Genomic DNA, 27,727 nt, shown 5'->3' on the forward strand with positions numbered 1-27,727 from the left:
ACAGCAGGAGATTGGCGGGGACTGACACCTAGGTCTCACTCTGCCTACCGCCAGCCAGTTTACCCTGCAGTTTAGCAAAGGAAGACATGAAGGAAAATGGTGTCACCACAGAAAAAAAACAGTATCGCCCACGCTCACATATGCCTTCTGTCAATTGGTAGTTAAAATGAAAATTTGAAGCACCTTGGGTTAATAGCAATCTCTATGGGGCTAATGACAGTTTCTATGGTGTTAATGTGAGGAAGTCATATTGTTCTGCTCAGTTGTCCCTCAACAGTTTTCCTTCAAGATGTGATGAGTACTCACTGTTAAAACATATTTAAAAAAATTAAGATCTGCACAATCATAATACTTACATTTGATATAGTGCCATTCACGTCAGGAGGTAATCTCAAAGCACATCAGGGGATATATTGCAAGTGTAGTGACTGTCTATTTGCAGGAAAACGTGGCACTCAAGTTGTGCACAGCAGTGTTCCACATACAGCCATAAAGTGAATGAACAATTTTATCTGGGGGATTGTTGACCAGGACACAGGACAAAACTCCCTTCTCTTTTCACTTTGGGATCTTTAGCATCCACTTGAATAGGGGCCTCGATTTAATGTCTTATCCAAGGACAGAATTCCCAACAAAACACACCACAGCTCTATATTGGAGTGTCATCTTAGACTCTTATGAGTTCAAAGTCCCAATGTGGGACTGGAATCCAAATTTTCTGACTCAGAGGTAAGTCAGAGAAGAAGGTGTGCACAATTTGGCCTTAGAACTTTTGTACTAGGATTAGTAAAAGGAAAAATAATCTGGTTAATCTTCTTACTCCAAATTGCTATCACTTCTGGAAGGTTAAGTTGATTTTTTAAAGATCCATTCCTTTCTCTTTGCTAACCTCTCCTGTTCTTTCTAACCTCTTACCAGAGATTACATCAATTTTGATAACTAGATGAAAATGCTAAACATGCACATTATCAGAAAATGGCAACCTGCGGAATGTAACTGATTGTTACAAGAAAAAGTTGCACAGTATCACTACGTTTTAAGAGTTATTCAGCAGATTAACGTGCTAATACTCTATTTAACACAACACTTCTGTTTAAATTATGGCAATTAGTTTGTTATCAGATGCACAACACTGCAGGTGGCATGCACCAATACTGAACTGCTGCTGCCACAATGAGAAAAGTAAAGGCAATGGTGTGAATTTATTCAAAATTTACAGCGTAGTTTGAAATATTTTTAATAAACATTTTTCTTTGATGTAAAGAGCACAGGGAAGGGAATGAGAAATGATACATTGACAATTCTCTAAATGTCTATGCCAATTTTCAGGGAGCTTTATTGCTTTGGACTCTTAGAAACGGTGTCGAACCTTTCAAAACTCATTCAACCCAAAGTTACCCAAAGGAAGGGCTGCTGATTCAATCTATGTGGATTAAATGCTGATGCCTCAAATAATCCAACTGTAAATTTATTGTAGTGAAAGAACCCTTTGTTCTGTAAATTGCTAAATATTGGAAGCATATGGGATGACCAGAGATTCCAATTTTCAGTATTTATAATTTACATTTGCCCACATTAAATTTCTTTTACCAATGATCAGATCAGATTTATAACCTGCCAAATTAACATTGTAATATCTTGGTTGCCTCCTCGGAGTCCTTTACAACTCTCTAGTGTTGTGGTGACAAGATTCATACTGGGGAATGTGTTGAAAGATGCAACGTTCTGGTCAAGTGAGGAGCTGTTTGTTTCCTTATTTCTAAAAGTAACAAGTGTACTCTCCTTCACTTGTGAAGGTTATAATGGGCTAAGAGTGATGTATTTAATAATGCAATATGCAAACAAATAAAATGGCTATCAATAGTCCAATGACCCTTTTTACTCTCTGCTGTATAAATCTCCAGAACTTCTTTTGACCTGGAAAAGCAGGTTTTGCCTGCTTCCATATTCATGAACAAACTGACATATTTGACCACAAGATGGCAGAATTTAGTTATGCAAAAGATGTTATCACAACAGAGAGCTTGAACATGAACAAAAATGTTTAGGGAAAGTCCGAACCTCAAATTTTATATTTAAGAAATAGATGTATTTTTAAGATCTTTGCTATCCAATTTTTATTTTATTATCTCACATTTCACCAAGTTAACCAACATGTTGCAAGCAAGAAAAAAAATTATAAAAGCATTTTGGAATGCCACTCCCCTCCTCCAAACAGTGCAAGCATTTTTCTCCCTCCATACACAATTCTCTTTTTCTTGCCCCGAGGAGTGCCAGCCCTTTTTTCTTCCCTAGACAAATACTGCCAACCCTTCTCCTCCGCCCACTCCATATACATGATGGTCTATCTGCACATCTTCTTTCTATTAAACGTGCATCTGTAATAGATCTCCATAAACGGACAAACTAAATAATGGTTTAAACACTGAAAAAATTCCAACTTGGTTTCAGTGCGCAAACACTAAGAATGCAACTATGCACAAGTTAAAATCCTTGTCATAAAGTCACAGCATCAGTTTTACAGTTCAAGCTGATCCACGTTATCAGATGTCAGATGTGGAATGCTTGTCCAGTTTACAGGGATGTCAGGGATTTCCTATATTAAGCTTTTTTCAGAGGAGGAACAGGTAAATGTAATACTTTTGGGGTGAGACACACTCCTCTGACGACAGTGCAGTAAAGTGAGGTTTGTGGACAAGTGGCTGAGAGCATTGGGGTTAGGTGGATGATGATATGCCTCAATTGTCTTAACCTTTGTAAATCTGGAAAATTATACAAAATTCGTGCCTGCAAGCTATGTGTGTTATTTAATTTTTTTTCTGGAAAGAAATAGGAATTTTTTTATCCCTTAAAAAAAAGGACATCACCGAATAGCACTGAAGCTCATTATAGAATGTTCTATAAATTGGAGTCCTTTAGCTCAGTGGTGAGAGCACTCGCTTTGCAAGCGAGACACCTGGGTTCAATTCCAGGCAGGGCGAAACCTTGGGCAAGTTTCCTTACTCGCACAGAGCCTAATAATAATCCCTCCAAAACAAAAAACAATAATAAATTGGTCATTTTCAATCCACGACTGTTTGTGGGACACTACTGTGCCCAATTGGCTGCCGCGTTTCGCCCACAAATATACAATCAATTCACTTTACAGCATATTCTGTGAAGCGCTTTGAGACGTCTCGAAGATGTGAAAAGCGCGAAATCAAATGCAAGGATTATTATTGTATTATATTATATTCCTTTAATAAGTATCAAGATTGTTTTTGCAGACCATGCGCCTGGTCCATGTTTGAAGAGTCACAAAGCTCATGACAACTGTCACCGCAAATGATACAGAGTCTATTAAGAATGCGGATCATATGAACAAAACAAACTCTGTTTTGTTTTGCAGATAATTAAAATGTTACGGAAGAATGAATAGGTTACAGATGCAGCAGACAGAATTCAGTTTGATTTCTACTATTTTAGAAAGTATCTATTCATTCTGGAGCAATAACAAAACCTTAACAATCAAAATATTCAACAAATATCTAAACTCAATGTTGCTTTTCCCAGCTGCAATATAACTGACTGCTTATTGAAATTCTCTAGCTCTCGAAAGGCAAAAATTACAATGCAGAAGTCAAATAGATTGATTATGCGCAAAATGTCATTCCTTGAGGGGAAGGGAGGGGGGAGGGGAGGGGGAAGAAATCCACTACCATCCAATAGAATATATTTTTGTTCCAGGCAAAAATTGATTTTTCAACAGTTTACGACAATCATTGAATTTATTTCAAGGCAGGCAATGGAAAATATTTCAGATACAAAACAAGTAAATTGAAATTCTAATCCGAGGTCAACCAAAATCATTTTAAGTCTGAAAATTAATTGTTGTGAATATTTTCTTAAATTTTAATGTTATTGTGATTTTCTTTTTTATGCCTAAAATACATCCTTTACATAAAATAAAGCAGACTAAAGAAACGTGCTAAAAATGTTACCTCAACATTATTCAATTGACGAAATATATAGAATGAAAACTTTACAAAACAATCATTACAAACAAATTCAATTCACTTGAGCAAAGCTTTCACTTTTAGTGTATCAGTCTGATCTCTTTCCCCTCATTTTTTGTGAAAAAAGATGGTGTCAGTGTTTCTCAACTACTCTGCAAACCTCATCTTCGTAACCTTAAAAATGTGCCACTACAGCAGATAGATGAATCCTCTATTATACGAATCGGGATTCATAAAATTACCAGGACCACAGGAATGGGAGAGACTACTAAACAAATCAATTTCATTTTGGACAAATGGAGAACAATTTTTTCTTAATAGCTTACAATGAGATAGAAACTTCCGCTAAACTGTTGTCATAGGCTGTAAAATGATCAAGGAATTGTTTAGGTAAAACATTTCTACAGTACGATTTGATGATTCAAATTTCAATTTAATTTACCATTGGTTGCGACTGCCTCCATGAAATACTAGTTGTTCAAATTTTATGCACCCTGTCTCATGATACCTTTGGGGTAGAATTTTGATCACAGTTACGTGAAATGGAAGATTGTGCCAAAATTGAAAATGATTCCTTTGTTTACCTTGCAACATTACTAATGCTAACCAGCTCTATGGAAATTGAAGAATGAAGGTTTGAAACTGAATAGAAACATAAGAACAAAATGATTGTTTCTGCAGTTATTTGAATGAAAAACTAATTATAGATAGATATGCCTACAACAAGGCTGTTTTTACCTTGTTTTTGCGTTTTGTGGCTGGGAATCGATTCTGTAACTGGTCAGAGTTTGATCTCCTTTGCAAATTCGGAGATAGACCATCACTGCAAAGTGAGTCATCTTCTTCCTCATTTGTTTCCTGTGCAAAGAAAGTATCAAGTATTGTTTAACCTTATTCCAGAATTCAGCAAATAAATTGCATTTGTTGTGTAAAGCCTACATCCTGTGCTCCTGCAAAATAAAATATTCACCTTCTCCCTTGCTATCAACCCACTAAGGTTTCAGACCCACAAAATAAATACACAAGAGAAAATATTTTCTTTTTTTTAACAGTCTACTGATGCTTGCACACAAATTTACTTGCAAATCCAAAATTATTTCAGCACCACAGGTCAGTCAAGTTTGACTATTTCAGCTCCCAACTGCAAATTCAAAAAAATCACCTTTATCAAAATACACATAAAGTTGGGGTTATCAACATCTCAATGATAAAACATGCAAACAAAGAAAAGGATTGTTCAATCTCAAAGTAAAATAATAACAGATCAAGATAGCCTGAAGGTCAGGTATAAAAAATGTATGTTACTGAACAAAGGATTAAACAAATTTCACAAGTCAACAACAACAACAAGATTCCATTTATAAAGCGCCTTTCACGTCAGGACGTCCCAAGGCGCTGCACAGTTGGGTCATGACCCGAGCAGGGGGAAATGGTCAGGGTGAGGGGAGGAAGGGAGGGAGCGAGGAGGGGGGAAATGGTCAGGGTGAGGGGAGGAAGGGAGGGAGCAAGGAGGGGGGAAATGGTCAGGGTGAGGGAGGGAAAGGAAGGAGCGAGGAGGGGAAGAGAGTCGAGAGGGAGCTGAAGGCACGGTCAAAGAGAAAGGTTTTGAGACCGGCCTTGAAGGAGGAAAGGGAGGAAGCGAGGCGAAGGCACTGGGGATGGAGTTCCAGAGCCTGGGGCTGAGAGGCTGAAGGCCCGACCACCGATGGTAGGGCGGTTGGGGCCGGGGACGTGGAGCAGACCAGAGCCAGAGGAACGGAGGGTACGGGCAGGTAGGTAGGGGGATAGTAGGTTGGAGAGGTAGGAGGGAGCAAGGCCGTGAATGGCCTTGTAGGTGAGGATGAGGATCTTGAAATCAATCCTCTGGGGGATGGGGAGCCAGTGGAGGCGAGCGAGGGTGGGAGTGATGTGGTCGCGAAGCCTGGTGCGGGACAGTACACGAGCTGCAGAGTTCTGAATGACCTGCAGCTTGTGGAGGGAGGTGGCGGGAAGGCCGGCGAGGAGAGAGTTCCCATAGTCCAGCCTTGAGGTGACAAAGGCGTGAACCAGGGTTTCAGCAGCGTGAGGGGTGAGGTAATGCCGTAGTCTGGCGATGTTCCGGAGGTGATGGAAGGCGGTGCCAGTTGTGGTGCGGATGTGAGGGAGAAAGGACAGCTCAGGGTCGAACAAAACGCCGAGGTTCCTGACTGGCTTTGAGAGGTGGAGAGTGCAGCCTTGGATGCTGATGGTGTCAGCGCCTGAGGTGCGGAGGCGCTGACGTGAGCCAATCAGGAGGGCCTCGGTTTTTCGCACGTTGAGCTGAAGAAAGTTGTCTCTCGTCCAGGACTCGATGTCGGACAGGCAGGCTGTCAGGACATCGGTGGTCGTGGAGTTGAGAGTAGAGGAGGAAAGGTAGAGTTGGGTGTCATCCGCATACATGTGGAAGTTAACTCCATGTCTGCGGATGATGTCACCGAGGGGGAGCATATAGAGGGTGAAGAGGAGGGGACCGAGGACAGAGCCCTGAGGGACACCACATGAGACAGTACGGGGGGTGATGTATATCTCTTGCAACTTTCTTGTTTTAGATTGTTCAAAGAAATCAAAAAACATAATGTCAATGATATCAGTTGTGGTACGTACCTTCTGTTTTAACATGCTCTTCACTTCTTTGATTCCCAGCTTCGCATGGTTCTTAGCCTTGAAGAAAAAATATTGATAGGATATTCTTTTAAATAAGAAATATGTTTTCAATACTGTCATTAAATAGTTGCAAGTTTTCTTTAATGCTGCAAGGAAGTAAATAATATTGTGAACTCATGATGATACTATAACTGCAATCGAAACAATACGATTCAACAATACCTTGTGCTAAGAATAATACCATAAATACTGAATATACAGTACTGTACAAGCAAACAGTAGTTATTAAATTACTGTAACTTGTTATTGTGGTCATTACTGAGTTACTGTTTTCTAACTCAAAAACAAGGAATTAGGATTTTAAGTATATTCTTCTGAATTTCATTAAGATTCCAAATATTATATGGGGACATTCTATACTGATGTCTTACTTGTGAGAGTGAACAAAATGTCACATTTTTAAACCAAGGAATTGAAAGCTGGATATGTAGCACAGCACGTAAACCCGAATATATTCATCATTTAACCTGATATGTTACAGTTTACTTATATACTTACAAATTTGTACACTGTTTTCATGGCGGGATTTGCTTTGGTCATCACAGTATTTATAAGGGCTCCTCCTTTCTGCAAACAAACAGTATTTGATTTAAAAAACACAGAAAGAGGAGTAGGCCATTCAGCCTTTTCTAGCATTTTGTAAGAAATTAGTTTAATCTAAATTTCCCTTTTCTCCATATCCCTTATAATCTTACTATCCTCGTTATGCATGGCTTTTCCTTACAAAACAATACCCCAGCCCACTTATTGTTCAAGTAAAAACTAAAGTAAAGCAGATCTGCAACAAAGGTCAAGTTAATTGTCCCACTCAGTTACCATGTGATCAGGTCAACATGTCTAAAAATAAATTCTTCTCCGCACACAGAGATATGTCATCCATTTCCACAAATGTGTTGCCACTCAGCTATCCCAGCTCCCACTCCCACTGTAAGAGTGGCTTCTGGGCAATCATCTGCGTTTTGTGAATGCAACCACATTGATGACCATTTCTAAACTGCAAAGATTTCGTTAATATTTGATAGTTCAATTGGAAAGGGTAACTGGTGATCCCAGCAAATTTCACTGTCCCGCTTCGTTTGATTTTTTAAAATTTTAATATCATTGGTATAGAATAAGCGAGTTTATGTACCACAACAATTTCTGGTTATGGAATCTCTATTGACTCTCTCATTGTTTAGTCCTAAACAATGCTAGCAGAATACATATGACGCTGATTACTTCTCACAACTAGACATGGAGAACAGAATCTATACATTCACATCTATACATTGCTCTAACCTTGACTGTTTGCATCCACTGTTGATATGATTTTGAACTTCCTGTAGACAGAACACAAAGAAATGGATTGCAACATTGTAATTACTTTTTTGAAAAATTAAAAAGAAAATAATCCTTGCATTTTGAGACGTCTTAAAGTGCTTCAGAGGTCTTTGGTATGAAGTATAGTGACCATGTATTTGTAAGAGAACGAGCAGCTAATTTGCACACAGTAATGTCCCACACAAGAGAAATGAAAGTATAATTTTCTGAAAATTAATTACACTAGAATTTCAATTTCAAACACTTCACCTAAGCTACCATTACATCTGCCTTCAAAAACCTCCTAAAAAAAAACTCTTGAGGTGTGCTTGTGGTCAACATTTTCTCCTAAATGTGCATCACTACATTTTCTAACTCTTGGACCAGTTAAGTTTTATGAATGCAAATCGCAGCAATTGAGTTTCTTCCACAGACCAACAATAAGATAAAGGAGGGGTAACAAATGCATTGTATAAAGCTGTATTCTCACCTCCACTGTAGCCTCCAGCAGTTATCTCCTCTTCGAAAAGATCTGAAAATCCTCTTCCTGTGTTTAACTTTTCCAACCTACCATCAATAAACTAAGACAACAAAAGAACAAGAAACACATTGGAAAAGGTCAAACTAAATTTGAAACACTTTAAGCATCTTCCTTTTATTGGTGTGTAATGTGTGTAATGTTCTCAGAGTATTTAAAAACACTAAGAATACAATACTTCACAACACAAGTAAATAATAATTGTATATCTTCATGCATAACACTTTGCAGACAATCAAATTACTGTGCCCTAAGATATACAACTAGTGGCATTTAGTCAATAAAGTCCAATTTATTACGAACTGCTAATGGCACATATTTCATTGTAAAGTACATTTGGCACAAACAGAATAATCTGATGCCATTTTACATCTGCAGGAATGCCTCAGAATATTTTCACTTCATTTATTGTGATTACTGCAGATGTTTTGGAGGGACATACAAACAAATTGCTTCGTACACATAATAGGCATCAATGATTGTGGCTTTTTAATTGCACACTTCTCAGGTACAGAAAGTGGTGCAAATACCCACAAAAATTTCAAGCATTTCATTGATATTATTTATTTATTCACAGGTAGTATTCTCTAAATTGTATGTGTTAAAATAATTATATACAAAGGATTGAAGTCCTTTAAAGTACATGGCCATACTTCATTCATAATTTCCAAATACAATACAATTTATGATCTACCGTTCTGAAGATTTAAATATATTGTAGCATTTTGCTCACAAAATAGTCAATTCACTTTATAGTATATTCTGTGAAGCACTTTGAAACATCTCAATGACGTGCTAAGGCACTTTATCAAATGCGAGGATTATTATTATTGGATAGATTTACAAGGTTTACAAAGATGTTTCAGGGATGACACTATCAAACAAATCATATTCTCATTTTGTAAATATGGATGAGTTATTAAAATAGTTCCCATAAATACTATTGCTATTTGTTGTTTAGATAAAGGTAAGAACTTCAGTGTTTAGGACATTTAGGTGACAGACTTTAACCTTATATAATATATAATATAATAATCCTTGTATTTGATATAGCGCTTTTCACATCTTCGAGATGTCTCAAGTGAATTGACTGTATTTGTGGGCAAAATGTTGCAGCCAATTGTGCACAGCAGTGTCCCACAAACAGTCATGGATTGAAGTGACCAATTTATTGCTTTTTTTTCTTGAGGGATTATCATCAGGCGTGTGGAGTAAGGAAACTTGCCTAAGCTTTTGCCCTGCCGGGAATCAAACCCAGGTTTTTTGCTTGTGAGGCGAGTGCTCTAATCAGTGAGCTACTGGACTTCACATTACATTATTGTAATATGAGAGCTCATATTACAATAGTAGATTGGGCTTGCTGTACATATTTAGCTTAAGTCTTATAATACCAATGTAAACTTGATTTTTTTATTTTATAAAGTGTCATCGCACTGAACAGGTCAAAAAAGCTGGATGCTTACTGGACCATAAAGTGCTATCAGTGACTACGCAAATAGCGGTGTCAGTGGTAATATGAAGGATGTCAATTCAACAACCATTGAAATGAAACAAATGGAATTCCTGCAAATTATAACAATGGCAGCAGCAACGGGATGCAAATGATGAACCAGGCAGATAACAACGTGCATTTTGGATTCTTGCTGCACAGATTCTTATATAAAGGGAGTGGGCCAAAATACTTAGCTTGTGATCAGATATGGGCAACTTTTCTGGATATCATGTTAGGTCAAATGACTTAAGAGCAATTGAGCTTCCAGAGAGCTGAAATGTGTTTGATCTGCAGGTCACTATTATTCAGAGAACTCAAGAAGTCTTTTTGTGCCTTAAGTCTACACAGATTACTCCTTATCATCATACACAATTTATATCAGTTCAAAAAAAATACTGCACACAGAAACAGATTATTCAATTAAAAAAATCTTTTTTCAACCAATGGATAAATTTATAATGGCTGCAGTCATCTGAGAAAGGCAATAAATAAATGAGGCTTTACCTGTTTGAAGAGCTGAAGCTGAACAGCATTTTGAAGGAAATGTTTTATCGTGTTGGAACGATGGGCAATGTAGCTCTCTTCACAAAATGTGATGGGTTCTCCCTGCAATTAAACCACAACTATAAGTTTAAGTGAATAGATCACACCACCAGCAAGTACAAGTGTAGTACATATCAGTACTTAAACTTATAATTTGCTTTTACTGCACTGATGCTCGTTAACTACTGGTAGTTTAAACAACATGGTAGGAGTTCCACATTTATGCAAACTTGTATTTATAAAATGTGCATATTCAAAGTATGACATTTTTTGGGAGGTGTTAAAGGCTATAAACTAGTGAAAAATAAAATTTTGATTGCGCCTGAAGATCAATGGGTAAGGAATAAGTAAGTTGTTTGAAGACGTGACTGGCTTTCTACCTGTTGTGCTGAATTAATTATTTGTTACTGACACCAGAAAGCAGTGTGATGTTAATGATAAATACTGCATCTTCTACACCACAGCGAAAGGACCCATCACAGCATATTATCAAACTGTGGGCTGAATGGTCTCTGAGGTGACAGGCTTGGCAGGTCTGTACTAATCCAAAGCAAACATACATGGAGGCGTAGACAGGTGCTTAACCTTGTAAGCCAGAGCTGCACTGCAGAAAGCAATCCTAGCTGAAGCAGTTACAATACAAAAAGTACTGCAAACATTCCTTTCCCCAAAACATACTGAGCAAATATTTTGCTCAAAGCAAAAGTAAAATGATAAACATGAACGCAATTTGAAATTACAAACACTGGTAAATTGTGATTTCAAATTATGTTAACATTAATCTTTTTACTCAGTATTATTAATCTATGTGTAAGTGAGTTCCTATAGTGGATTGACAATTTATGAAAAAGAGAATAATTTTACTCTCTGTGAGATCCTTTCAGTCAAACATGGAGCACTTATGCATTGATTATATATGTCTAAAAAGGAATTTTTTCCAGTAATGTATTTATCAGCAGGCTTGACCTTAAGTTGCAACACCAAAGTGCAGTCAGGCAATATGTGACATCTCTGACCTGTAAATAGGTAAACAAAATAAATGTATTCTTCATAGTCTACATTCATGAATTAGTGTACATCAATGAAAATGAAAAACATCCTCAGTGAAAATAGCTTCTCACATGAAACCACTATTTGGATAATGGACACAGTTTTGAATGTCACTGAGCTGCCAATTTAAATGGCATACGAGACAAAATGTAAGACAAGTTCATCAGATAATTAAAAAATGTGAACTTTAATATTTATTCACATTGCACCAAAGTCAAATTGTCACACAAGCACATAGTTCTGCCAGGCAGTCAATGATAATGGAAAAGAAACTCTAAAGACTCTGGAGCATATTTTCTAAGCTTGTGCCTGGAGAAAGGAGAATTATGATGAGTCATTGCAGCACAGTCAGAATACACCAAGCAAATACAAGAGGACAATATTTGGACTCTTGGGAGTTAGAAATCATTCCAAATATTGTTTTGGGGGAGAGTGGGTGGAAGTGTTTGTACATACACTGGGAATTAACAACAAACGTTGATTTGGGCCTATTCTCGTCTTGTTCATTCCATCCTATGAGTTCATGAGACCTGGATCCTGTCGGCACTCAGAAGTACAGAAAAATTAAATGTAATAAAAACAGGAGAGTGAATTGAAAAAGGAGGAAATACAACCAAAGAAAAAGAACAAGTTAATAGGCTTTACTTATGCCCCCAGCCCCCGACAAGTTTAATTTTGTAGCAAAAATACTTTTAACATCTGCTTTATTACTGTTTTAATGTCAGTGATCTGAAAAAAATGGCTAGTTCAGGGAGCCTGGAACTATCTGAAGTTGCTGGCAGTCAAAACCAATGAGTGATGGAGATTTTTGAGAAATTTTACATTACTGATAACTCAATAATTGGCTGCGCACATTTTGTCTACAAAAGTATGCAGTCAATTCACCTTACAGTATATCCTGTGAAGTGCTTTGCGACTACAACAAAAACAACAAGATTATATTTGTATAGCACCCTTCACATCTTATTATTAACACTTGGCTTATATCAGTTGACTGAGTCTAAAGAGTTAAATCTGAGTGGCACACAAAAAAACACTGTTTAGAAACTTAAAACAATTCTAAGCAGAAACCCATTTCAGTACAGTTGTAACCAGGTGCATTAAAAAATAACTGAAAGGACAGGGACGGAGTTCAATTATTTGATGTTTTAAAAAAAAACTTCCAATTTCTCCTCTATTTAAAAACACATCAAAAATGCAAAGTGTGGACAACACAATATTAAAACATCTGAAAGTTTGACCCTCAAAATGGGAATTCCATGTTTGAAGTGTAACTGTGATATGAACTGGGACAATATCCTTTAATCTTTCTGAGATGAAACTTCACATGTTGTAACATTGCAATACAAATGGATACATTCTCTGGCTGTGTTTCAGAACACTGGCAGTTAATAGCACTGGGAATAACTGCTGCCAAGAACCATTAAACATGACTTCTTTTTCCATTGAGGACTGGTAGAATGTTGTCACTATAAACTCTAAACCATCGATCAAATTATTCACAAAATAGAATCCAACAATTAAAAAGCACAACACCATAAATTATTTTTTCTTCTTTTTCTAACTCAGGCATCATATTAAACCTCACAGTAGAGTAGACTTGTTTTATTTTATGAACAGAGACGAATGATGCAGCAACACATTCAACATACACCCTTGTAAATCATGGCTTTATAAAGTGTATAATTATTTCTGATAGAATTGCACTATGGGGAATAGGTGATGCAGTGGTCCTTTCCCCTCAACCTATGAATGCAACATAAACGAGGCTGGGCTGCTTGAATGAAAGTTTCTTCTCACTAATGGCTGTAGAGCTCTACATGAAACAAGTTTAAAAAGCTTTAAGGCACTGATTCATTTGATTTGTCAAAATTACCCACAATTTAGAACCAAACAAGCAATCTCAAAGGATGTCCTCTTGAAGTTGGAGTTAAGGTATAAACGCTGGGTAAAGAGCTTTGCTCTATCTGGCCCATGCTACACATGACCCATGAGCAATATGATCAGTGAGGAAAAAGTTTGCTTTTCCTAGAAAATTACTTTAATCAGCACACAAATTCACGCAAAAGGAATGAAATACCGAGTTGGCACAAGTAATTAATAATATGGGTGTTGCATTAACACTGTCCAGGTAAAAATATGCATTTTTTCTCAGTACTTGATCTCAACTGGACAGACATTTGTGGTGCCATTAGCTGTTTTTGAAGAATTCAGTTCCCAGATCTCAAGGACTGTGCAAGTTAGGCTGGATAGGTTCGGCCTTTTTTCGAAAGAGAGACATTTACAAGAGGACCAAATAGAGGATTTTAAAATTATAAAAGAGTTTGCTAATATTAGCATAAATAGGTTGTTCCACACTTATTAAAAAGTCGTTACCAGGGCCACAATTATCAGATTGTGACTAGATCTAAAAGAGAATTTAGGAGGAATTATTTCACATAGCGAGATTGTGGAGCTCGTTGCCTGAAGTGGTGGTTGATGCTAAACCTAGATATAGCATATAAGATTAATGAAAAAATACCAAATTATTTTAAGAACAGACTAACATGCTACACTTGAAGGCTGAAAGTAGAGTTGGATGTTTGTAATGTTTCTCCAACACCAGTTGTCGATGAAAAGAATGAAAATTCAATGCTGATAATGCTGATACCAGCATTCCTGGTACATGCACAAATGCAATCAATAATAATAATAATAATCCTTGCATTTTGATATAGCACATTCAACACAAATACTGAAACTTAGCTCCTTGGAAAAAAAAAATTCATAATTTAATATCCACAATATAGCTGCACATGTTGTTTGGATGCTGCAAGACCAAGTTCAGAATTCAAAGGATGTATAAATGCTATATTGGCATCATAGATCTTACACATTTATGTGTTGCAAGTCATTGTTCAGCAATACAATACACAAAATAAAGCCATGCAACCATTAATACATAGATTTTGTTTTTTTGGGTAGAAGCAACAACATTTCCTCTCTGATGCCAATAAAACACATCCCCTTCTCCCTGTACCAATTGTAAAAAATATTTTCACCTGCAGGTTAGGATAAAATGTCAAAGTACAGGAACTTAACCAAAGCCATCTTTGCTACTATCATCATATAATCATAGGATTATACAGTATAGAAGGAAGTCATTTGGCCCATCGTGTCTGTGCCGCTTCTTTTAAAAGAGCCTCCAAATCAATCCCACTCCCCCGCGCTCTCCCCGTAGCCCTGCAAACTTGTCCTCCCAAAATAATTATCTACTTCTCTCTTTAAAGTTGTTATCGAATTGGCTTCCACCACCCTTTCAGGCAATGCATTCCTGATCCGAACAACTCGCAGTGTTAAAAAATTTCTCCTCACCTCCCCTTTGTTTATTTTAACAACTATTTTAAATCGATGTCCTCGGTTACCAATCCACCCGGCAGTGTAAATAGTTTCTCCCTGTTCACCCTAACGAATCCCCTTATAATTTTGAAAACTTCTATTAAGTCTCCTCTTAACCTTCTCTGCTCCAAGGAGAATAATCCTAGCTTCTCTAGCCTCTCCTCATAACTGAAGTCCTGCATTCCTGGTGCCATCCTGGTAAATTTCCTTTGACCCTCTCCAATGCCTTGACATCCTTCCTAAAGTGTAGTGTCCAGAACTGAATAGAGTACTCTAGCTGAGGCTTCTTACTCTGGGTTAATGTTTTGTGCTTAAAATCAGTCATTTTAATAGCAGGGAGAATTCATGACACTATGTCTGTTTGCCATTGCCAACACGTTGCAGCAAAATAAAAAGCACAACATGAGAAAGAAAGATGACAGTGATGCATATAAAACAGAATAGAGGAGTTCAGATATTCCCCAGAGCAAGCTTCTGAGAAGAGTTAGAAAAATAATAATAAAATAATAATCCTCACATTTGATATAGCACCTCAGCCAATTGTTGAAATGTCTCAAAGGGCTTCACAGGAAATTCTGTAAAGTGGATTGATTATATTTTGTGGGCAAAACACAGCAGCCAGTTGCACACAGCAATGTCACTCAAACAGCCATGTAGCGAGTGACCAATTTTATTCAGGGAATCATTGGCCAGGACACCGGGAGAAACTCTGAGAAACTCTGTTCTCTTTTCGAACAGTGCCATGAGATCTTTAATATCTACCTGAATAGGAAGACAGGACCTTGATTTAACATGTCATTGGAGGAACGGCACCTCCGACAATGCATCACGCCCTCACCAATGCAACAGGAGCATCAGCTTAGACTATGCGATTCCAAATCCTGGTGTGGGGTTTATCCCAAAACCTTCTGACTCAGAGGCGAGCCAGGCTACCACCGAGCCAGGCTGACACACAAATGATATGTGAAGAAGAATTTCATTCAAAGAATGACTTCTAATTATATTTGTTATCCTACATATACCATTGACAGTTGTGCACAGTGTTGCTTCTTGTAGAAAAGGGAGGTCTTGCTAATTTAAGATTGAAGGCAGAGGGAAGCACAGACTTTGGCAAAATCATGGGAGCTCGGCAATCTTAATGCTAGGCAATGCTGCAGCACCTGCTTCAGCATTCCCTAGCTTTAATGCTGGAGCTTTATTCCGGGAAGCACTCCAAGATGCTACCCTGTTGAAGGGCGCTATATAAATGCAACTTGTTGTTGTTAATGAACCATTTAGTTACCGTTTATTTTGACAGAATTTTTGTACTACTGAACATAAATATTTCATAATTGTATTTATATCTGTATAGTAGTAGACACTATTATAGATATTCATATCACTGACAGTCATTAATGAACCAAAAGAAAAACTCCTGCCAGCTGAACATATAGAGCCAAATAGGACAAACATGAAGTCTGGAATGAACCATTTTGCCCTTGCGACTGAAATTGGGTGTTGGCGAGCAAGAAATAGATGAAACTGGTGAGAAAATGTCAGATAGCTGCACGAAAGCAATGTCTACACAAAAGCAGATACCTCAGAATGTTGCCTTCCACTTGGGAGAGGAAGCAGGTCTGGACCTTTAACCTCTACTTTCACCCCCAAATGTGGAGTCCTGAGGCTTAGTGCTTAGAGCACTCACCCCGCAAGCGAGCGGACCCGGGTTCAATTCCCGGCAGGGCAAAACGTTGGGTAAGTTTTGTTACTCCACATGCGTCTGTTTACGTAGCAGTAAGTAGGAACCCAGTTGTTAGCTGATTGGTGGATTGCTTTTCCGGGGATAAAAATCCCCTCAAAAAAAATGTGTTCACTCAATCCACGACTGTGTGAAATTGGCTGCTGTGTTCCACCCACAAATATACAGTCAATTCACTTTACAGTATATTCTGTGAAGTGCCTTGAGGCGTCTAGAAGACATGTTAAGGTGCTATATCAAATGCAAGGATTATTATTATTATTATAATACAAGAAGGATGATTTGAATAGTAGACCAACAAACATGAAGCTTTATACTTAAAATTGAAAATAATGCTACAAATGGCACAGTGGGGAGATTTAAAAAAATACTCACAGGTTTATATCGAAGTGAATCCCTGTAGGAGCCAAACAGAGCCGCCTGTGCCTTGAGAAAAGCCCTGGCTACTCCATCTCCTGTAGCTGTAGACTGTTTCTTCAGCTTATTTTTCAGGGATGAGATCTAAATAATAGTGAGAAAAAGCTGAAACTTGTACCAAGTACAATAAAAATTAGTCCAGACCCTTCACTGAAGCTACGCACAGCTTCTCAAGTCACTCAAATGATCTTCATTCTAAAAATAACTTTTTCTTCTGAGCAGTCACTGCTCAATTAAGTACCACAAAAATATACCAAGATTAATGGGAAAATGCTAATACATTTCTAAGATTCTGAAAGACTCCTAAGGTAATGAGGGTTTTAATTATTTAACTGTGCAGAAACTTATTTGGATTGTTTCACGTGCATGTTCAGAACGAAGGATTTATGCACTCTGCACCAAATAAGCTGAAGGAAATTTCCCGTAAACATTCAACAGAGAGCTCCCAACTAATTTTATTTTTATTTAAAGGTCAACAACCCTTTTATCAGTTCCACCAAGAGCGAGAATATTTCTGTGATTCGCAACAATTTTTTTAAAAAAACAGAAAAGGTTAGAATTATTTCACAAACAATAGAAAAACATAAATTGAAGATGGCCATGTAAGTACAGGCCATAACTATGGCATCATAAAATCACACCTTACAGCTGTGGCTATGACTTTGACTTAAATTTTATGCAATTGACTTTCCAAGAAGAATGTATTATTGTATAATGCAACACCTCAAAAGCATCAAATAAAGGGCAATAATATTTTTAAAGTATATCCTATTGTTCTTATATATATATGGACTCAATTTTATTTTTCAGTGCTTTCATTTATTATTGTAACCCAATGACTAATTAATCACACTTTAATAAAGATAACTAGTGCTGAACAAGGCATCAGAGAAAACCCAGCTCTACAGGTGATAAAACCTTTACAGCAGTGACATTTTTCAGTGTAAAGTCACAGTTACTGTGATCTGATCAAAGAAAGGGACCCCCATAGGGTCCAATTATAGCCATATTTTTATGGAAAAATCATTGCGTTATGATGTTCATAATCTATGCAGAAAGGACATTACAATATAGGTCTTTTCCCAATAGCTGTGATCTTTTCAATTTACATCAAGGCTTGATAGCTACAGATGAAAGTCTTGAAGTCCAATTCATTTAGTACAGTGACTGCATATACCAAGGCTCATTAGGTTTCTTCAATTAATTTCAGCACCAGGTTGTGAGGTACATAATCTATATCTCTGTGGTGAGAAAGGTTAAATATTATACAAATCTACTGAACTCTCCATGCTCTTTTAATTGACATTGCACTACAAATTCATTCTGCATATCATAGGATTTGCTCTCTCAATTCCAGTCAATACAATTTCTAAAGAAATTTGCAAGAAAACAATATACATATAAACAGATTGTTTATGTGGCATTATCAGGGAATTTTTTTTAAAAAGCCATGATCGTAAACATATCTTACCATACACTTTCCCAAATATGTTCAAAGACTGGATTGTTGGAAATTTGTAGAAGAAAAAATTGGAGATGTTTGCACAGCAGCACATACAGTGCAGCATAATCTTATTTTTCACTTTATTTTTTTAAGCTCTTCGTAAACCACACTGACCCCACACCAGTCCTTTCCCCCAAATGGTCTATCAGTCTGTTAAGCGCTCTGAGACACTATCCTGCATGGAGGGCGCTATGTAAGTGCAAGTTGTTGTTGTATCTATGTTTGAGGCTTTACAGCAAGCATGAGAAGCCACATATGATCCTATCCCCTCTGAACATCCAAAAAATTCACATCTTTAGCAGGAGTCACTAGTTTGCAAGTCAGAAATGAGAATCCTGGCTGCTTTTTCTTCTCTAGCTTTGCTAACTCAGTTCAGACCAGGGAATCTTCTTGATCAGCATGGCTAACTATTGGATAAACTGGCTCAACTATCGGGGAACTAAGCACATGAAATGACTCATTTAATAATAAAGTAAGTGCTTTTACAGGATTGAATGTTCCTCAAAATGCTTCACCAGAGCAACAAAACCTCCACGTTTGCATACAAGAGGTTGTTGTTTCAAAATGAAATAATCCCTAAGTAATTTGAAATTTGAAACATTGCCTCCTTTCATTTATTTTCCTCATGAACCCAGCTACAATCAAGGAACAGAAAGTAAAAGGTAAAACATGTAGGTTCTTTTCACTCCAACGATCTGTTTCAGCAGAATTTTGAAACAAGTACTAGACTGTACATCTTTTTCTTCGAGGCTGCTCAACTCACTAAAAATATGACTTTCTAAGCATGGTTGCTGACTCTGCTTGCTTTCAAACACGTTTAGATTTTCACCTGGAACCTCTGGGCTTTTGTAATGGAATTCTCTAATTCTGAAACGCAGAAATCTAAATTTTCCAGCAATTTAAATTGATTATTTTGAAAACAAATTAGAAAACAAAAGTCTATTCCTTCTTTGAAATAATTCCAGCAGATATGTGACAGCTCGTCACAAACAACACGCTATTTGAGAGGGACGAAATCATTTGAGGCACCAATTCATCAATTGAGTTTGGACACATATTTCTCTATTATCAGGTGGTTAAAAATGTGCATACTACAATGTCCACTTATTTATATTCTTCAGACCCCAGGCAATCTGATTTGTACAGGTTTTCAAGAACTGTGCCACCAATTGGCAGCTCTGCTCGACATGGCAGATGATATTTCAGCTCCCATGAAATGAAACACAGAACTATCCCTGACAATTAATTTTACCCAAATATGAAACTGATTCAGACCCTATTTATTCAAAATATTCAGGTGTAATAACAATAATAATTATGGAACCTGTGCCAGTCTCACAGGAGAACTGGAGGCAATAAAGTGGAGAGGGCCTTCTTTTTATGTCACTGATCCTCAAAATTATCACTTAAGGTATCACTTAAATATTTTTATTTCAGACAGATGCAAATCCAATCACATAATTTTAGCTGAAATTATACAATAAATATTTCTGTTCTTAGTTTCAAAAAAATTAACCTAGCAACAATATCAACATCTTTAAAAAAATGCTTTGGTGGGTACTGATTCAGGCAAGAGGTTTTTTTTGTATTTTTGTGACCTTAATACAAGATAAATCTATAAAACTTTACTTTCAATTCATAAATTATAAACAATTAGTATGCTTTATCCATTGGAAAAAAGTTTACTTTTTGAAACTGTTCTGGCTAACAATGAAGGAGCACAACATTAGACATTAAATGTACAAACCAATTTACATGGTCTGGTATGGGAGAGAACATTGGCTGCCGAGTTTTGGTTGTCTGCAGCCTGTATTGAAAAGAGCTGGGGAATGCAGCAAGAAGAGTGTTGGCATAGTCAAGCCTGAACTTGGTAAGATATCCCATGATAAGATTTGAAAAGGGAAGGGAATTTCTCGAGAGGTCCAAGCCAAAACTCTGGATATTCATCTCATGAATGTTTGTGGTATCTTGCTGTGCACAAATTGGCTGCCATGTTTGCCTACACATACACAGTAACTTCACCTGATAGTAATTACTTATGAAGCACTTTAAGACATTGATATTATTGGCATTATATCAAATGCAAAATTTACTAATATGGATGTTCTATAAGTTGTAGAAAATCATTGTACAGACTCAATTTCTAGGAGGGCGAATCCATCAGCATACACCAATTTAACCAGAATGGAAAGCTTCCCATTTCAGAAGGTTTAAAATGCATATGAGATTATTGTATTAATATTTTTGCTGTTTCGGGGAAGTTATTGACAGGTGAAATGTTTATGTTCATCACAAGCTTGTTGAGCAAACACAACAGAAAAGACCTGCTAAACTGGAAACATTTCATTTAATGGACAGTACCAAATCACGTAAGAGACCAGTAGTAGGGATAAAAAGCAATTTGCTTTTAAAATGCATTAACAATCCATTGAGCAACCAGAACCAGTATTCTTGAATTACACTGGAAGTAAACTATTTATCTTCAAGCTGTGTTGGGCATAGCCTGCTCCCTGAAGAGAGGCCACAGACTGGATGCTAAAAGCTATCAACCAAGAGAATGCGGAGTAGCAGAGCAAGGAAGCTAAAGAAACCTGGAACTAATAGGAAATTTCTAGGTTCTCATTTTTCACATGTTGTTCTGCTTGGCGATGCACATAAATGTATGTGCTATTTTATATTGGGTTTAAAACACAACTGCTATGAAGCCTATGTCCTTAACCCAACAAAAATTAAGCAATAGAATACGGACAATTTTAATTTATCCGGACACAACTACAATGTACATGTGAACATAAATAAAGATTCCCAAAAGGCTAATGAATGCAATTGTTTTTCCATCTGGAAATCCACAGTATTTTCTGAAGCTACATCACTAACGACAATGCTAACATTTCTAATAGTCAATAAATCTTAAATATTATGTGTGAATTTCTGACAAGAGACCATTATAAAGATGACAGCACAAAACACAGCAGAGCGTCTACATGAAAACAGTTCAGTAATTCAGGACAACTGTGACCCACTGACCTTTATGACAACTGAGACCAATACACAAACTGACCTAATAATAGACTCCATATGGACTGAAATCGTTGAGACATGAACTTGCATGTAGCTAAACATATTTTCTAACAGCTTTACTCGAATTAACATGAATCCAACTCATCATATTTTAAGATCATTTTTGAGAGGAAGATTGGTAATTTTGTTAAATAAAAATATTTGCTGTAATCTACTCTTATTATTCATTACCTTGACATGAGATTAGGGTCTAATTTGCAAAATTGTTTGCATTCATTGCCTTTTGTCACTTAACTTATGTTTTGTAAAATTAGTGGTCAGCAAATCACAAATTGGAAGTCAAAGTTCGAAGAAAACAGTAAATACAATGGAAACAACTTAATGTTTTGCTCGCCAGCCTTTTTAGAACTTTTGGACAGTTTGCCAGACTGGAATTTATTAAGCCAGAAATTACAATTTACACAGAAAATCCAGTTGTGAATATCATAAATTAGATCTTGCTGTAGACAAAACAAGGTGGACATGCAGAAGTGAGCGTATCAATTGTGTAAGTATTGATCCCTTATTTGTGGTTTGAATGAATTAAACATGAAATGCTGACCACACCCAAGTATTTATAACAAGGAAATGCAACACAAGATCAAAGAGTAGCTTAGGAAATGCAACACAAGATCAAAGCAGTAGCTTAGTACCTATTTTATCAAATGTTATGTACAAAAAAAGGCTTTTTTAAAATCTTTCATGCAAATTTATATTGGAATTGTCTTCAATAACAGAATATCAGCATTAGACAAATTTAACATTTTAAAGCAAATTACACTTTGTCCGTTCATATCATCTCAGTTGGAAGAAAAATGGTTAAAATACACAAAAAAACAAAAAATTCACAAAAACAAATGTTTTAGAATACAGCAGATCAAAGGATGAATTTTGTGACCCCAACTGTAAAAGTATTTCTTATTATATTGACCAGCCCCATTTGATCATTAATTAAAGGAAAAAGAGCTGGCAGGTGGCAGGAAAACAGGAGCTGGTAATTGGCCCCCTTCTTCTCCTTCCCTTCACAACTCAACTCGTTCTTCAGCAAGACATGCCACTAGGCAGACAGAAATGCATACTTTGTAATTTAATGATTAAGTATAAGATGAAGAGACTCTTACATTTTAAGCAGCTATGGTTAATGAATGCAGATAGCTTTCTGATCATGGGTTTAATTTACAATCGGCCACACAATTCAACACTGCTCTTCAGCCAGAGCCAGTCTTGAAATCTTGTAAGTTCTGCTTTTTGTAGTTCTATTTGTATCAATATGTTGAACTAATGTTGGTTTTAAAAACTATAATTGTTTTGTTTATTCCTTAGACCTTCAGCTCAATACGGAATCAGAAAGGGCAGATTTTAATATTGCAAGACCCTAGTGAAGCAAAACGTCTCCCTCCTTCTCCCCGATTGAAAAAAAACTTCTATTAAAACTTACGACTTCATTGGGTAGGCTGTGCAGGTCATCAAATGGTGTTTCCAGTGTGTTTGTATCTACATTGAGGATAATCACATCTTCCAGAGCTTTGTTCTTCACTTTCTGTTTGACGGAGAGAATAAAAAACAACTGCTGTAGATACATCTGCAATTTTTTTTTAATAAGAGGTGTGTGGTCTCATAATTAAGGAATACAAATTTAATTTCCAGTTGACATTTCAGCAGGGAGCACAATTTCCCTAGGAGAGTTTTACAGGTAACTGAATGCGGTAGTGGCTCTCCCTCTATCTATTTTTTGATGCTTTCAATCAGACATTCCAATTTTTCTTTCTATAAAGTAGTCTATGGTGAAATAGTAAAAACAGGTACAATTCTATTAAATTTCAGTCTAACAGTTCAAGCCACTGGTGAAGCAAGTAGGTTGATGACAACCTGTTAATTTGTGACATTTTTAGATCATCTCTGAAGAGAGTTTAAAGACTATGCAGAGTCATTTGAGTCACTGTCACTACTCACAGTGATACAATACAAAGTATTAAATTAAAAAAACATTGTGAAATTCACAAAGAAAGAATGCCAGAATTGAGAATTGAGAGTAAATGAGAAACCAAAAATTTTAACCTCATGCATGAAGGAGGCTTATCAAAAAAAAAGTGGTGATGAGGGGAGAGAAGAAAGTGAGAGGATGATCTCAAGTGCTTAATGAGATGGATGGTAATGCAGATATGTGGAAAAATAAAGAAATGTTATTACAATCCTGGGTCAGTGTCGAGGAAGCTGGAAAAGAACTCAATATTCTAAGAGACCAAAAGAGCAAAAGTGCTTTGCAAAAAGCATAAAGATATTCTCCTTCCAAATCAATCCCCTCCTTATTACTACCATATCTCTTACTCTCAGGAGTTAATGGTGAAAGAAGCATCATGCAGCCCTAGAATAGTTCTGCAGGAGACTAATAAACTGCATAGAAACACTTCCACATAATGGGCAACTGTGATGAGGGGCTTGAAGAACAATCTCAGAGACGAATGATTCGCACAGTTCAAGTTTGTTTTCTAGTGTTTATTTTCTCTTCTTTGTACTTGTGCTGTAGTTTTTGATGATGTATTATTACGTTTGAATAATTTACAAACAAAAAATCTAAGGCAGTCACTTAGGATGTTTATTCCAAATTGTGAATCAGTTCGTAATTCATCAACAAGCTTGAAATCATCCAGTCTGCTTGACTGATGCAGATACAAATCACATTTCAAAGTTCTCCATAAATAGTCGGTCTAAATGTTCGTTTGCTTCAATTTTAAAAAACAATTGTGAGACCTGACCAAATGTTTGTGTCTTTCTGTGGAGGGAGAAATAGTCTAGCTCAAACTCTCAGTAAAAACTACATGCATGAGGTTAGAAATAAAAGTATCTTCCATATAGTGCCTCCACTCTGCTGTGGGTGGGGCACACACAAGTTCACTGCATATGTGGATAGAACAATTTCAGGTCATAGATGAGGTCATGGTGAAGACTATTTGTTTCACCCACAAATATGCAGTCAATTCACTTTACAGCATATTCTGTGAAGCGCTTTGAGACGTCTAGAAAACGTGAAAAGCAAGGATTATTATTATTACTACTACTACTGCTATAAAGACCTAAACATGATTTGGCAGTTGACTAGTTTGCATTTAAATCTGTATTGGTTCAAGCTCATATTTAACAGACAGGATACGATCAGCAACTATAACAAGTAAGAAGACAGCTACAATTGCTCCCAATGTTACACTCAACAGTATAATAAGTGCTGCCTTTTTAATGCATGCAACAAGGTTGCATGAGAGAAAAAAATTAAAACATAAAAGCTAACATGTGATTGCAAAGTTCTGAATCTGCATTTCCAGAATGGTTGAAGCAACTAATTTCTACCTCTTCACAATATAATGGTATTTTGAAAACAATGCAAAGAACACTATTGCAGGAGTCAACTACTTTGGTTTCGTGTTTTTTTTGATTTATCATGTTTAATACTATTGTAACAAAGCAGTTACAAAAGCAATTTTACAAGTGAAACATTAAAGTAATTCCTGTGTACATATAGTGTTGTGGACCCAATCAAAAATTGCATCCAGATCTTCAGTTTTAAACTACTGTATTATGAAGAGAACAGTTCTTTTTATTTGTACAATACCCATAGCAGTCTTAAAATAAGGCTCAATGGGTTCCCATTTTACCACCAGCCTCTAATTCATAATTCTAGAGAGGATTAATCCGTTGAAGTTGTAACAGACTGAACATTTTCACTAACAATTTTAGATAATGGAAAGCATACCCGGTCAAAGGCAACGCATTTGTTGCACCAATTTCCCCCATTATCTAGGGAATCAGAAGAAATCAACATAGATATCTGGATGAAGAAAGACCTTAATGAAGAACTCTCTTCAAACCATTTGATCTCATTCTCCCAGAATACGCACCCTGCCGTCCTCGTCCCATTACAGCATCAAGCTGTTCTTCTTAAATTGAATCCAGGGTCCTGCTTCAACCATCCTTCCTTGTAACCTGTTTCAGTCATTAATTAGTCTGTATAAAGTTTGTCCTGAAACTGCCTGACCTGAAAGGTCTGTCCTGAAACCTGAACATGTGCCCTCTTGCTCTGGTGCATTGGTGTATTTGAAAGTGTTGTTCTGGGTTTACTTTCTCATTCCCATTTCCCCATCCTATATATTTATCCATAGACTCACAGCCAAATGTGTTGCGATCAATTAATTACATTTATAGTGTCTTAACATTGTACAAATAATGAAACAGCTATAATCTTCAGGATACATTAATTAGTATGCTGTAAGAAAGTAGTACTGTGACTATAATTTGAACCTGTTTCTTGCCCACATAATTGAATCTCTACAGGAATGACCTATGAACACAAATTTTAACAAAAGTGAAAATTGTTAACTTACATCCATTAAGCTCAAGTGAACTCCAACCACATAGGGCATTGGGGCACTGGGGGGATAAAAAAATTAATCATTAGTCAATTCTATATGTTGAAAGTATTTAAGATCAGCACACAGCTACTGAAAATTATAGAAGGAAATTAAAGCTGTTAGAGGCCAGCGTAATGCTGTGTTGGTGGCAAATAATGATAGAGCATTGATTCACGCTGTAATTCCTTATTTAGTGAGGTGCTGATACTGGTCATGTTATTATGAACTAGCAGCAAGGGAAAGATAAAGGCTTCCTTTCAAGGAAGGGAAGGAAAAACAATCAGGGGTCAGGGGAAAGAAGCAGCTAGACTGATGTAAGCAGGAAAACTGAACAACAATGGGAAAATGCATTTTGAAGAGTAGGTATAATTTATTAATTTCAGAACAAGAAGCTTTCAAAAATTAAAAATGAGTCTCTAAATCTATATGAATTTGTTGTCTTGGAATATCTATACAAAAAAAACTTAACCAATCAAAGATTCTTATACCTAAACTGTAATGTCAACCAAAATACTGTACTGTGTTGCTGTTAATAGGAATAATTGTGAAATAATGCTCCGCTGGCACGCAAATTATAATTGAGATGGCAACCATTAACAAGGCCTGCTTTTACTGAACAAAGATTTTATTAGTTAAGTATGTGATTTCCTATTGCAATTTCTGTGATTGCATTACACAGGGTAAGCTGGTTAAGTGACAGATAATGGCTCCCATCTCACGAAATCAGGCTAATGCAAGTGCTGCTATTGTTTAAGGCACATCTTAGAACAGTAACTGTGCCACAAAAAATTGAACTGCAAAATTGCAACACAAGACTAAGAATTGATTGTTTTAATGTACATTTTTCAGATATAATTCCCATCACAATGCTGTTTACTAGATGACAAACTCACTTTGTCATCCAGTTTCATATGTTATAATAGTTTTTTTTCCATGAATAACTGTCCAGCATCAGAAACAATAATCATTTGACCAAGTGAAAGGACAGACATTTCAAGCACAAAAAGGTGTATGCAATGTTTTAATAAGAAGGTGATGTTGCAATTACTTCTCTAACTGAGTATAAATGGACCTTATCAAATGACAACATTCTTTTCAGTACCACATCTTCAATTAAAAATGTTCCATAGAAGCTAAACTGGATTTTTATGAATGATTCCACTGTTTCTTCCCTGCACTGTACACCCACGTTTGGAAGTGCATATGATGCAGTCTCCAGCCAATAACTGTTAAATCTCAATATTTGAATAGTCAGCAGTCGCTTCATTTGGGTAAATAGTAAAATAATCCCTGCCAGAAATATAATCCCCAAACACTGCACTGTGCCTCAACGTTTTGAAGATTAACATATCCTTCTCAATGTACTCTGCAATTTAAATACAATAACTTCAGGTATGTATTTATATATGCAGTTTAATAGTTTTAGGTTCTGACTTTGGGGATACCACCCTTCATGAAATATTTGTTCGATCGAAATGCTTACTATAAATACATTTACAATGCAATTAAGAAGCCCAACTGTTTATTTAAATATGCAATACTTGTTCAAAATAAATAACTTAGTTCAGCTAACATTTGTGTATTGCATATTCTAAATTTAAAATCCGTTCCATAAATTACTCGATAAA

The 27,727-nt window shown here is 36.5% G+C and overlaps 1 protein-coding gene across 1 annotated transcript in view; it reads right to left on the reverse strand.

Moving 5' to 3' along the window:
• Positions 1 to 27,727, reverse strand: part of dennd1b (DENN/MADD domain containing 1B) — a 96,054-nt gene that overhangs the window by 16,264 nt on the left and 52,063 nt on the right. Inside the window, exons 11-19 of the mRNA XM_042334972.1 lie at positions 26,073 to 26,118; positions 23,135 to 23,236; positions 17,091 to 17,216; positions 10,511 to 10,612; positions 8,467 to 8,557; positions 7,956 to 7,996; positions 7,176 to 7,244; positions 6,618 to 6,674; positions 4,734 to 4,853 (exon numbers count right to left, since the gene is read on the reverse strand). Of these exons, the coding sequence (XP_042190906.1) occupies positions 4,734 to 4,853; positions 6,618 to 6,674; positions 7,176 to 7,244; positions 7,956 to 7,996; positions 8,467 to 8,557; positions 10,511 to 10,612; positions 17,091 to 17,216; positions 23,135 to 23,236; positions 26,073 to 26,118 (754 nt within the window). The remainder of the gene's footprint in view (positions 1 to 4,733; positions 4,854 to 6,617; positions 6,675 to 7,175; positions 7,245 to 7,955; positions 7,997 to 8,466; positions 8,558 to 10,510; positions 10,613 to 17,090; positions 17,217 to 23,134; positions 23,237 to 26,072; positions 26,119 to 27,727) is intronic.

The sequence above is a fragment of the Callorhinchus milii genome, unplaced genomic scaffold, assembly GCF_018977255.1.
Source record: "Callorhinchus milii isolate IMCB2004 unplaced genomic scaffold, IMCB_Cmil_1.0 Scaffold5, whole genome shotgun sequence".
NCBI lineage: Eukaryota > Metazoa > Chordata > Chondrichthyes > Chimaeriformes > Callorhinchidae > Callorhinchus > Callorhinchus milii.